Source organism: Diabrotica undecimpunctata, chromosome 6, assembly GCF_040954645.1.
Source record: "Diabrotica undecimpunctata isolate CICGRU chromosome 6, icDiaUnde3, whole genome shotgun sequence".
NCBI lineage: Eukaryota > Metazoa > Arthropoda > Insecta > Coleoptera > Chrysomelidae > Diabrotica > Diabrotica undecimpunctata.
The window spans coordinates 63,330,013-63,344,260 of record NC_092808.1 but is presented as its reverse complement, the minus strand read 5'-3'; the positions used below and the strand labels follow the sequence as shown (position 1 = coordinate 63,344,260).

At 28.3% G+C, this 14,248-nt stretch overlaps 1 protein-coding gene across 1 annotated transcript in view; it reads right to left on the bottom strand.

The window, feature by feature from the left end:
- LOC140443470 (uncharacterized) overlaps positions 1-11,004 on the bottom strand; it is a 175,133-nt gene extending 164,129 nt beyond the window's left edge. The window contains exon 1 of the mRNA XM_072534755.1: positions 10,719-11,004. Coding sequence (XP_072390856.1) covers positions 10,719-10,760 — 42 coding nt within the window. The 5' untranslated portion in view covers positions 10,761-11,004. The remainder of the gene's footprint in view (positions 1-10,718) is intronic.
- Positions 11,005-14,248: the final 3,244 nt, after the last annotated feature.

Sequence of the window (14,248 nt, the reverse complement as noted above, 5' to 3'; positions counted from 1 at the left end):
GTTTGATTGTCAATATTTCAAAAACCTTTTAATTTATACTTATCTAACGAGAATAGCCTGCTGAATTATCTCGATAATTCAGCAGACTATTGTAACTCATTAAGACGTTAGCGGTTTTCTATGTTCATGGTTTGAGCCACACTATAATCAAAAAATTTTAAATGCAGCCGTATAAAATCTAAATTGGATTTGCGCCTTTGAATTGCAATTCGCGAGTGACGGTCAGCAAATATATGAATATAATGGTGGGAGATGTTAAAAAACCAAAAGACACATATATAAATTTGAAAATTATACTTATGTATAGCAAATCTGGAAGCAAAATGTAAAAGATTACTCAGGAGCAATACAGTGGAGAGAACAAATGTGTTATTTAATATACAAATGTAAATTTTGAACTAAAAAAAATGATAAGCTGTATAGTAGTAGAACAAAATAAGGTAGAAAGAAGATTGTAAATATTTAATATCCCTTTAGTCTTATATCAATGATATGATCTATCTACTTTCCGTGATTTAATTTACCTGACAAGATACTTGTTAAAATAATCATGTATCAACTTAAGAAGGTCGTAGATATTAATAACAATATACTTATTTCAAACAACACTAAAAACAACTCGGTACTCAACCGGACCCTGCAATTAAAGAGTAATTTTTATAACAAAAAAGTCATGTTGTGGGTGTAAAAATAATGAACGTCTGCCTACATATGGCGAGTTAACCGGTTGAAGAAAAATACTTAATATCACTATAAAAAATCTTTATAATACCATGAGTTTTATTATAGATAGGTATTCTAAATATATTTTTGCAAAAATTAAAAAGAACCACTTTGTTACTCGAAAGGTGACATAAACAAATAAGTACACAGTTAAATTCGTTAGGTAAACATTAGGGAGATATATATGTGACACCTTATGATAACGAAAGAGACTGAAAGACGGCATTTAAAGAGTTACAGATTAAATATCACATGCAATAAGTAACACAATACTTAGATTATTATCAGATATGTGCATATACATACATATAGAAAAAGGTAGAAATATTTATTAAAAAAATTGAGCGGCCGAGGTAAAACCGACTTATTTTTAACCTATATAATAAACAGTAGTGCCGATTTTAGTCAAATAAAGTCGAAATATTTATTTAGTAATATTTTTCATGGAATTTAAAGACATTTATGGTTATATCTGTAATAACATACCAAGAAAAAATATACTCAAAAATTATTGCTCTAATATATGTAACCAGAAATTGGACAGCTTCTGACCACCCATTTTTAAAATAAATTGATTAATTATTATTATTTAATTAATAAATTAAATTGCTTGTTAAATATCTCACTACTAGTTCCTATCTTTGATTTTAAGTAATCTTTTTCAGAACAAACAATTGTTTTATTAATAAGAAATGTGAAATAAAAGTATTTATAATACCTTAATCCAATTTTAATTTATATTTTATTTGAATACATTTTGTAGATTCGTAGCTATAAAATCATTCTAAAGCTGTGATAAATCATTCAAAATGTTTATAAAGTTTATTTACACTAGAAACATTGTAGAATACCACATGTTGGCACCATCTAGGAAGCATCTGCTTCTATCCACCTCTCCACTACTTTAGATTTATTTCGTGTTCCAATCTGGCTAAAAGCCAATATATTAAGAATATAGTTACTAAACTACATAAACTAACGCTCAAGTAATGGCTGAAAATCAGACCACCTGCCAAGAACTGACGCTCTTACACAAGAGTACAACAAGATCATGAACAGCTGAAATCTGCAAATCCATTAAGATATCGAAGATATCATAATTTCATCGAGAAATACAAAGGTAAAATTATATAAACCAATAACACCTCCAGTCCTAATATATGGTTCAGAGACCTGGACTATAACAAAAAGTAATGAAAATATGTTAGGATGTTTAGGATGTTTTAGAGAAAAGTACTAAGGCGAATCTATGTAGAGGTGAATACAATGTAGTGTGGAGAAGACGATACAACTTCGAACTTTATAGAATATACCAGGAAGCATATATTACAAAATATATTTATATGCTAAAGATAGGACGTCTGAGGTGAATAGGGCATGCAATGCAAATGGAACAAAATGACCCAGCTAGAAAAACGCTCATTGATAGACCCATTGGACAGAGAAGAAGAGAAAGACCCAGAATAAGGTTTCTTGATAACATATATGAAGACATGAGAAATATAGTAATACGTGCTTGGCAGAGGAAGGCGATGTATAGAGATGACTGGAGAGAAATTCTTGAGGACTGACGTAGCCAGAATGATGATATACATAATTGTATATAGTGCAGTACTTAAATACTTCTTATATAAACATAAACGAAAAGAAAAGTCCAACATTTTTCTTATAATTGATACCAAGTGTCTATAAATTCCCCAATTAAAAGAGCTTTTTTTGTGAGATATTCTTCTCTTGCATTAGTGTAACTTTTAAAATTAACAGTTATATGAAATAGTGATAATCATCACAGCGTACCTAGTTTTCACATTGTAAACTTTCTTTTTTTTTAATATATTGTATTTTAAAAAAATGATTTTAGTTCTTTAAATTTTGTAAATCAAAATCTGGAAACTTCAAAATACATTAATTAGCTGCCGGAATACCGCCAGGAGGTGAAAATAAAACCAGAGAGATTCCCGAAAAATTTGAATTTTGGAAGTAATTCATTATACCGACCAAGTTTTGCTTTTTGGGTATCAAAGCTGCCGAGTGAAGAAGAAAAACATGCTGAATGTTTTTCCAGTACAATATTGAACATTTGACTTAATAATGGTACAATATTGACATTTGACTTAAGAATGGTATCAATATGGAAGCTCATACAAAAACAGCGTTATTTAGGGCAACAGCGGCTGCAGAGAAGGAAATTCTGAGCATATTAGTAGTACACCAAAAAGCACAAATGCGACATGTTAAAAATATACAGTTATAATATAGTTTTAAGGCATGACAATATTAACTTTTCCAAAAACTTATGGATCAAAATAAATAAAATCTTAATGACGCTTTTTTACGTAGATTATAAATCCTTATCAAAATTGGTCTATATATCATTTTTTATATAAGTTTAATATACTTTATATATAAATAAATACAACTTAGTTTTAAAATAAAAATAAAACATAGTATTTTTATCTTTAATCTATAGCAATAACTAAAATCAGAAAGTCAAAGACATAGAATAAAAATAATCAAATACAGCTACATAGATGAGTTAGATAATGAAAGAATAAGTCTACTTCATTACTAGACGGTAACAAAAAAGATTGAAAGAAAAGCAAATACATAATTTATTTATAAGTAGGATATACAAAAAAATTATATTTCCAAACCACAGCAGGCTCACAAGAGATAATAATAATTCTCGCTAATAATCTCGGACATTTCGATCAATTATACAAACTATCAGTATATAACACAAATTTGTGAAAGAAAAAACTAAAAAAACATTTTCATAAGTGAAACTTCTTTATAAATGTAATATTAGTCCCTTTCATGGTCCCTTAAAGAATTTTTAAGAATTCATATATATTTTTATCTAAAATAGGTAATTGTGTACAACTCTTTCGAATTTATAATTATTTAAATTTATTTTTACTATCCTTGATTCAACATGGTTGAAGTAATTTTTTGTAAACAAAAAAAAAACCTGTAACTTGTTACAGGTTTTTGGTTTACAGGTAAACGAATGACGCCTACGAAAAATCATAAAATAATCGTAAAGGAAATCCAAAATGCCACATTAAAAAAGAAATACACTGTTATTTCCCCCTTAGCCAAATCAACTAATGAGATTTCATTTTGATATTTATTAAAAGAATCCAGAATGATATTTTTTATTAGTTAGTGATATTAATAGTCATAGTAATATTATTTTCTACTATTTACTAACTAAAATTTTTATGTTCTGTAAATATAATGTTTTACAAATTATACAATTTATTGTTTTTATTGGAGTTACTACTATCTACTCTTCATCTGTAAAAAATTTACAATTTTTCTTAGTAAATAATTGCATTGAAAAATCAATATTTTCATTCGTATGAATGGACAGAACCTTCTTCTGCGTCAACATCGAAAACAAATACACATCATTCATTTCATTCTCATTTTAAAAGTAATTGATACTGTAAAAATTTATCAATGTACATTTTTATTGAAATATTACTTTATTTTTTTTACATAAATCGTTGCACAGAAAGACCAAGTAATAGTCAACCATTTGATAATATTGTACACATAACAATTTGCGTTTTATTTAAAATGTTATTAATATTTACGAAAATAAGTCTAGGTAAAGTGGCAGTATGGAATAACTAGATAATGCAGGGGCCCTAAAAATACAAAATAAATCCGATTAGAGCACAAATGGCAAATAATCTACCAAAACAGTTCCCCTTGATCAGAGCACAATAAAAAAAGAAACATCAAATAGTAAAATATCTATTATTCTAAACGAAATACTAAACCTAGCATCTACGAAAACATGCGTGGAGCTATGGAAGAATCCCGCAACTACAACATTACTTAGGTAAAACCCCGCATATACTTGACGGAGCCTGCAGTTACTGTGTTTATTCTATTCAAAACTTGAATCCAGCATGTAGTGAATTATGATAGCTGGAAAGAATACATTCAACGTACCAGAGATTCAAGAGAATTATACCGTTTTGATACAAATGAACCAGATACATCAATGACCATTAAAGTCTATGTTGACTTACAAAAAGTCATAATGTTACTAAGGATCGATATGTTTAAGAAAGCAGTATTTACCCAAAGAACATCGACATTCAATAAAAGGAAAAGAAGAAATAATTTACTCATATAATGCTTTCCTTTTACATTACAGGTATATCGAACATTTTGTACTTTGGGTTGATAACTGCTCAGGTCAAAATAAAAATTGGAATTTTTTTATATTTCCTTGTATATATTGTAAATTCTGACGCTATATCTGCTCAAGATATGAAACTATCTTTAAAAAAACAAAAGAAAACCTACGATTTTAACGATTTTGTGACTGCTGTTGGAAATGCAAATTCAAAAAAGGTTACAATAAAAACAATGCAGTATACAGGTTTTTTTTAAGTGGCAAAATTTTGCGTCACAAGCAAAAATTAAAAAAATAGAGCCTCGTCCTTACTTGGCGAAAAAAGGAGAAATTGTTGCCAACAGGGGATCATTTTCTCTAACGTACAAGTTAACAAATAACTTCGATAGTATGTTTGGAATGAATTTTCTTCAAAATAAAGTTTTAAATAAAAAAATTCCAAGCAATCAGGCATTTACATCTCCATGTGGAGTATCAAAAAATAAAAATGAAACCTTGATTAAAAATCTCAAAACCATAATGCCTTCAAATAGATTACAATTTTGGCAAAACCTTGAGGAAGATAAGGATTAATAATATAATTTCTTTCTATATTGAATTTTTTCTTTTTTGTATTAAATTTTGTTTGTTAGGGTTTATCCGGTCTAATAAATGTGTTTTTTTAATATGTAGTTTTAATAAATTATTCAAAAACTTATTTTATTGTTTAATTACATTTTCTTTAACATTGTGCAAAGAACAAACACCGCATAAGCATAACATCCGTAGATGCTGTAGTTTTACTTAGCAATTCCTAATATTACTTACGATTTTTTCCCAGTATCTGCCAGAGTAAGCATAAAATTAGGGTAAACTACTGCCCCTTTTTTTTAAACATAGTTTATTTACAGATTTATTGATATTAAGTAAAATCGTTTCTAACCGCATTGTTGTAACAATTTTCGTCCTGTTTAAAACTTGCAGATTCTTTGAAGTCCATTTACTCATGATTATAAGTACTGCAGATGCTGTGGTTTTCCTTAGGAGGGCAGAATACTTAATATTGTTAATATAATGTATTATTGTATAATAAACAATACATAAATGTTTATTTTGCTTCTTCTTCTTCTTCTTCTTGGAGACCTTTCGATCTGTTTAATTCTGAAGCTGCCTCTGGTTAATTTCCAGGGAGGTAGATTGCCAACTATCCCTCCATCCAAGTATGGAGGTCTTGAACTGGGCGGGTTATTTTCAAGTTCAATTTTTGGGTGTCTATTCTCATCCATACGTCTTACATGACTGTACCACATCCTTTTACACTGCCTTCCCCATCTTACAATATCTTAAAATTTTGCACTGCTCTCTAACGTTTGTATTTCTCACCCTGTCTCTTCTTGTTTTGCCCACTATTGTTCTTAGGGTTTTCATCTCGACAACCCTTAGCATCTGTTTCGTTTTGTTGGTATCTTCGCGCACTGCTATGCCATATGTCATGATCGGTCGTATGCAAGTATATTTTGCTATTATTTCTAAAATTTTTAATTTAAAATGAAGTATGTATGTTTCACCGCTATTTGTGTAGAACTTTTTTTTTCAAATAAAAATTTACACTGATTCCAAAATTTATGTTGTGAATTACGCATGTTTCATATTCTCAATTTAAAGATAACAATTCCTGATGTGTTTATGCCTACATATTAAGGCTAATATTACTGCGTAAGTATGGTACAGTACAGGGTCTAGAAATAATAAATAAAAAAGAATTACTTAGATAAAAAATAATAAAAAGTGAAAGAACTTCAAAACCCTACATTATGACACATAGTGAAAAATTATGAAATATCAAAAACAATGTATCGGTAACAGAGAAAAGTAATAAGCAACAAAATCAACAATTAGGACAATTTCCGGCATAAGAAATTTTTGATAATCAAACCGTTATTCAGTTTATTAAAAAAAGGGAAGCACGTAGCATTGTGAAGAGTCCTTGGAAAATCCAACAAAGTTCCGTTATATAGCATACTCATACATTTTTAACATATTCTCTTATATGAGCATAAAATAAATTTACTTTATAAACTGCGTTTGTTATTAATGTCACAATTATTTATATATTTTATAAAAATATTGTAGTGGTGCTATTTTTTGAAATTTTATAATTATTATTTAGGTAATGGCAATTATTCACAATTATCAATTTTTTTTATTGACGTTTCGTGTGACAAAGGTCGTTTTCAAAACTTTTTTGTAATAAACATACAAAAGCTATATATTAGATAAAGACGAAGAGCTAAATTAAAAAACATTTAAACACAAATTGGATTTATAGACTCTTTAAAATATCTCTGGTCGGATTATGCACTCAATCAGGGTGTTCCTCAAATGCTTGGTAAAAAAATTATCAAAGGAAAAATAGTAAGTAAGAGAGGACTGGTGGGAAGACGCCGATACTGTCAACTTCTAATAAAAATGGTACTGTAAAAAGAAGATAAACACCAATAAATATACGATATCGTCTTATTAATTCTAGAATCGGCATAAAAAACAAAACCTATGGATCAAATTACTGCAAAGAACTGGCTAATTAGTCTTTAGTAAAACTATCTAATTAATAAAAAAAAACTGCCAAAAAAAAAATAAAATCCAAACAAAACAATTAAAACCAAAGCGTAATATTTAATTTCGACAAAAAAGACAGAACAAACCTAATTATTAAAAAAATTTAATACTTAAAAGGTGTATAACAATCGAGTTACGTCGGAAACTGAGAAAAAAAGCAAAATAATATCAAGAAAAATAGTGATGCGACGAAAAACTTTTTTGTGCCACGCACTGTCTAAATAGGTATTCGATATTGAAGGATAAAATGCCCATATTTACTTTAAACTGTTATATTATAGTACTGTTATAACCTGTTATATTAAGTATATCTGGACATTCAAATTAATCAAGAAATGTTAACTCGAGGTTTTTAAAATTGGTATTTGTCACAGATACCTAAAATTATAAATGTCTTGCAAACAAACATTATAGCAGATCTACGAAACCAATGAAGATTTACTTATTTTCATAATTATCTCCTATTTTCACTGCAGGTAAAATAAAAACAGAAGAACTGGATAAAAGTATCAAAGATGTATTAAAGAATAAAAGTATAATTAGTTTCAAAATGAAGACTAAGAGATGCTGCAAAATTTTAAAAAACAATGCTTATTAATAAACACCATGAAACATAAATACACTTTAGCAATTCGTAATCATACGCATATAATAAAATCTAATGACAAAAATATAACGAAAGAAAGAGGAAGTCGCAGTCTTGACTTTCTCGTCTCTATAGGATATTTTCAAAAATATATATTTGCTTATCTAATTATGGTTTATATACCTTTTATTGGATAGGTATTGACCATATATCAACTCATATGTATATTTTATTGGGATCTGTAAATACGAGTTATCTAAGAGAGTAATGCTATTATTTCGTTGCCCTCTCTGTTTTAGCATTTGGAATTATTAAATCATTTCGATTAAATTGAAAAAACAATGAGATAGAGTAATCTCAAAACCGTATAATCGTGTTTTTTGCAAAATTATCAACTAGATACATATTGCTTTTCGTATCCAAAACTTTTTTATTAAAAAATTCCTTAAGCTCTGTTTTTGTACTGTTTCTACAATATTTCACAAATTAGTTAGGTATGATAGCTGGACTACCCTTTAAAATTGAAAACCAAAAAAGAAAAACAAATCTTGAAACACTGATGATGCCATGTTATTGAGGTAATCTATTTTAGCATCTTTATTATACCATAAAAAAGATGAAATTGGGACATTGCATACCCAACGAATTTGTGGGTTAAAATCATAATCTTTATTAAATAGATATTAAACGTATATTTCGAAAATATTACTTGTTTTTGCTGCCAAACTGACTCAATATAGAAGAAACAAATAAGGAAAGTATCGAATGAAGGCATCGTGAACAATTATCATTTTTTTCTTCAGAAAAATGGCTTTGGTAGAGCCAATTAACCAGACTTGTTTGTGTATTGTTAAAATCCACTGAATTTTAATTATCATTGATTGCAGATTCATAGTCAATTATCAGTTAAAAAATGGAAATATCAATGTTTAATCATTAATATTTAACTGTAAGTAGTAAGTAGTTAACTAATGTAGAGGAAAGCGGAAATACTGATGGCGGAAAAATATATTAGATATATGTTTTTCGACGATTGGATGTCTAGAAACAAAAATATAATTTTTGTTAGTATCAAATATTTACAGAATTCAGTAACAGTTGTGTACAGTTAACAGAAATTTTAATTAATGTGAAGCGAGAGTGTATAATTTTACAAAAGGGGTACTTATTAATAAATACTTAGGTACCATAAAACATGGATTACTACTAGCAATTCATGAAACTATTTGGTAAGGATTAATGACAAAAGAAAACTAAACTAAAAGAGAACGAAAGAAAGAGAAAACTAAATTTAGTCTAGGAGTCCAGATAAATATTTTAAAAACTGCCACTTTGTAGAATTTTCAAAAAACTAAATAAACAAACCCAAAATGTATTGAAAATACTGAAATTATGGCTTAGTTAGAAAATATAACGTTTTTCTTAACTTCATACGGCCTATTTTTACAATTACAGTTTTTTTTTTAATTTTACATATTAAGATCTGAATCTAAAGAACCAAATAAATTATTTAAAAAAAACGTACCTAACAATTTTATTTTGATTTTTCGAAAATCTTTTAACTTTAAAATTAACTAAGAAAATAGAAATATTAAGTACCGAAAGACAAATAGGTTGTTAAGTAAGGGAGGTCGGTTGCGGTATTATCTTTTCTTAAAATCTGAGTTTCCAACAATAGGTAACTAACTATATTACAAAAGAAGATACCTTCGAAGATATCTATTTCTTGAGAATTTTTTTTATTTGCATAAAATATCATGATATAAAAACCATGGTAAACTGTAGACTAAAAAAATTTCAACGGTTTAATACATTTGGTACACTTCCATCATTCATGGAGGAATCTTAAAGACAATACGAAAACTGTACAACCTGTAAAAATCAAAGAAGATTCACTAGATATAGGTCATATAGAGATAATGAAACTTGGTTAACATGGTAAAATGTTCAGAATTCAATAATCCTTTAAACTTATAATATTCAAAAACAGCCGATAATAAATATCAGAAATATAGATGTAAGAACACTCATTCATATAGCTATTAAATAATACACCGTTTTCTTCTATATGTAAGTATTCAGAAATAATAAAAACATAATTATTTATTGGAAAACAAAATTCAAAGAAGTCAGGAACAATCCCGAAGTACTCAAAGTACATACTATGAATATCACAAGTACACTGGGTCGCATATTTAGGAAAATTATCTGTAATTATCTAACATCTGTAAAATAAAATATTTAAAATCTATGTACCGCCTGGAAAGAACTTAACTAAGAAACTAGAAGTAGCAATCCAGGAAAGGATTACATCCAGAGAAATAAAACTATAAATGGAGAAAAGTATATATATTCAGAAAAACATTTGGCCTGGCGACATCTCGATGTAATTTACAAAATTTGAGAATGTAGAAGCGAGAAGAAATAATATTTTAAAATTATAAAAAATATTAGATTCCGGGACCATCTCATCGTAAGAAAATTACGGAGGATTTCTAAGAAAATTCATGACATATAAGTAGTACTTTCGTAAGAATATTCTATTATATTAGAATTTAGGATTATAAGGGTTTACCAAAATATATCACGATGATTTATGTTCAAATATTGTTATAAAGACTACTTTAAAGGGATAAGATAAAACAAAACACTTACTAGAAACATACTAGGTTCCAGCACCATGTAAAAATCAGTCATCAATCAGGTTTATCGTTGAACTAAACTTCTACCCAAAATAACCATATCACAAAAAAATCACTCTAAATTCTCAAAAGACAATAAATAAACTAAAATCCACAGCCGCCACCTCAAACAATGTCCATATATCCTTTTCCGGGAAAATATTCTCCGTGAAAACTCATCGGTCACTTTCACAGTCGCAAATCCGAAACACACGCAGATCACAACTAAAGACAATCGCGCACAAAGCTCTCAGTTTCACGGTCTGCCTGGAACTAACGCGAGTGGTCTGCGGACTTGCAATCACCGAATCCCGTGAATAGGGGGAGGTCCAGGGACGGCGCAAGCTCATGAGCTCGCTCAACCGCCGATGACATACAATTAGTTGTTCAACTTTGAGTAAGATTCTTTCGATCTATTTAGTTGGGCGACTGTTTGGAATTGGTTCTGAGCGAACATATTTAAGCGATTATGTCGACGTTTAAATGGTTAAATAGCGATAGCGGTGTGTAAATTAAAGCGGAAACGTTTCGAAATACCCGAGTAATCAATAGTTTTGATATGAGGTTGTAAAATCGTTGAATTCATTTGAATTTTCTGAATATCTCCGTTCGATTGGTAATTTTTGCCAATTAATTTGATTAAAGCTGTATGTAAGGCAGTTTATTTTCTTGAACGGTTATCGATTAGTTGATACTATAGGTATACTTATGGTTTATACCTTTATGCACGAGGTACGTTTCCAAAACGTACTTTTTGTCAATTTTTCCTTGTATTGTTAATTCTTCTCAGTTACGAAAGTAAGTATTGTATCTAAGTTGTATTAAATGGCAATGACCAATTGGATATTATTTAATGAATGTTGTTGTTTTAACTGTCGAAAGGATTATATATAATTAAAATATATAAATATAGTTTTAAAATATAGTTTTATATATATATATATATATATATATATATATATATATATATATATATATATATATATATATGTATATGCAAAACTCAGTTATTAGACGAACTTTATCAGGTAACTGCACATTTAAAAAGTATGTTCTTACGTAAATCATAGATAGGTACATCATAGATAGATCATGTAAATAAATTGATGGACTACAAAGAAAAATTATCTGCTATTTTCTAATATTACTTTTAAAAAATAATTTCTTTTTTATATAATAATAAATTTTAACAAAATTTTCACAATAATTCAATTACTTTAATATTTGACCAGGTACTCTTTCCTGGCCTGTTAAAGTAGTTATGAGATCGTCAAATGTATTTTATTCCCACTGAATCTGTTATAAAGGATACTTTAAAGGAATAAGAATAGTAATAGCAAGGCAGGATATAGTAACAGTAAACTAAGGCAGGATTTTCCTCCAGTCTTTACTTCTTCGCATTTCTTTATATTTTTATATCTTCAATGTGCTCAATTGTGCTAATATCATCTACAATACCTAAAAAGTCCTCAAGTTAAAAATCTGCGTCGACTAGCAAATGTTTGTGAATAGCTCATTGCTTTTTAAGTCGCTGAGGTTCATTTCTTTTGTTTTTCAAATTTTCAGTGAATCCCACATTACCCATAAATTTTTAAACGCGAAAATTGTTATCAATTGTATTAACCATTTTGTGGACAATCGTGTGTCTTTATATTTTTATGATATCCTGGATGGGTTGAAGTTTGGAAGTAATATTTGGTGGAAAAAATATAATTCAAACAGTTAATTTTTTATCTACAGCAACTGGATATGCAGGACGGTTGTCTATAAATATCACAATCTTTCGTTTTTGTTTTTACATTCTCGTATACAATTTTTCGATTTTATATCGCAGTTATATTTTTTTAACATTTTGTAAGACTTCTGCTTTATTAAAATTACCGATATTGCTATATTTTAATGCGTATGGGAACAAACCTGTACACTTCTTTGCTGCTTTGAACGTCACTAATTTTTTAAATACTTTCGCGATTTGTTACAGTAATGACGAGGCAACTTCGTGAAATACCGAATTTTGAAGTAATGTTAATTTTTTAAAGCCTTGATCAACTTCCAAAACTTTAATTTTTTCAGATAAACTTAAATACTCGCTTAGACAGTATAGTTGTCTTAGATATTACGCTTAGACTCTTAGACTTACAGTTTGCACTTTTTACTTGTTTATTGACAACTGTCATGATCTTTGATGATAATTCTTGGATAGTTTACATATGGGATTTCTGAAGTGGCCAAAATTCTAGGATTATCTAAAATGTGGGATTAACCGAAATAGTCAAAAGTTCATAAAATCGGTTATTGTTGTTCAAGAACTCTCAAAAAAGTTTTTATTGTATATAGTGTAACTATTTTATAGATTTACTATACTCAGCGTATTTTACATGTTTCTCATTAAAAAATTTGGGACTTTAAAAGTTTTCAATACAACGAGTTTTTCACTGTATACTATATATATATATATATATATATATATATATATATATATATATATATATATATATATATATATATATTAATATATACAGCGTGTCTACTTAAGTTGGCAACATATGGGAAACTCTTTTATTATTATTTTTACAAAAAAAAAAGATATTTTTCATAAAAAGTTCTGCACGGTATAAAACTCAAAATGCAACCACCATATTATATCAAATTTATCAAGCTTGTACAAAGTACGTCAAAATATACGAATTACGCTCAAGAGTAAAGTACCTTTATATTTCACAATATCTAAAATTTTTATTATGAAAAATAATTTGGAATTAAAAAATATGTTTAACTATTTTGGAAATTTTTCTTAAATTGATGATATAGTACATAATTTTTATTTATTATAAATATGAGAATACTTCCGTTCCCATAAAAAATAATCAGCCAATTTTCACAAAACATAATTCGTTAAAATCTAATGAACATTGAAGAGTTAATATTTATAAATTAAAATATGCGTGATAAAGATACAAAAATAGACCAGTTATTCATAATCCAAATTGCTGTGCAAACTGTGAACGAATTAGCTTAAAAACACATAGTCCAGTCGTCAAAGAGTTAACCCCTAAAAATCATATGAACAAGCTGGATTTTGCAAAGAATATTAATTTTGGGACCCCAAAAACGTTTACCACTTTTACCCCCGGATTTTTCCCTAAAACCCCCTCGCAGGGGGGTAAAAATGCAAAAAAATCGATTTACCAAGAATCTGTACACCGTAAAAAAATATTTAAAATAAAAACTGTAGCTGAAATAATGGTTTTGGGGGTAATTTATTTCAAAAGTTTTGATCTTTTAAAAAACGTACTAGTGTTATTGAAAAAAAGTTTGAAATGTTTTAGATCGTTTGTTGTGTGAAAGTTTAAATCCAGCGGTTTTTAAGCAAATTTCAAATGACTCACATTTGTTGCCAAAACTCAAAACTAAATTTCATTTACTCTAGTAATTAAAACTTTAGAGTGGCCAGTCAATGAACGGGATATATTGTATTGATCTCGTGAAAATCATAAAAAATGG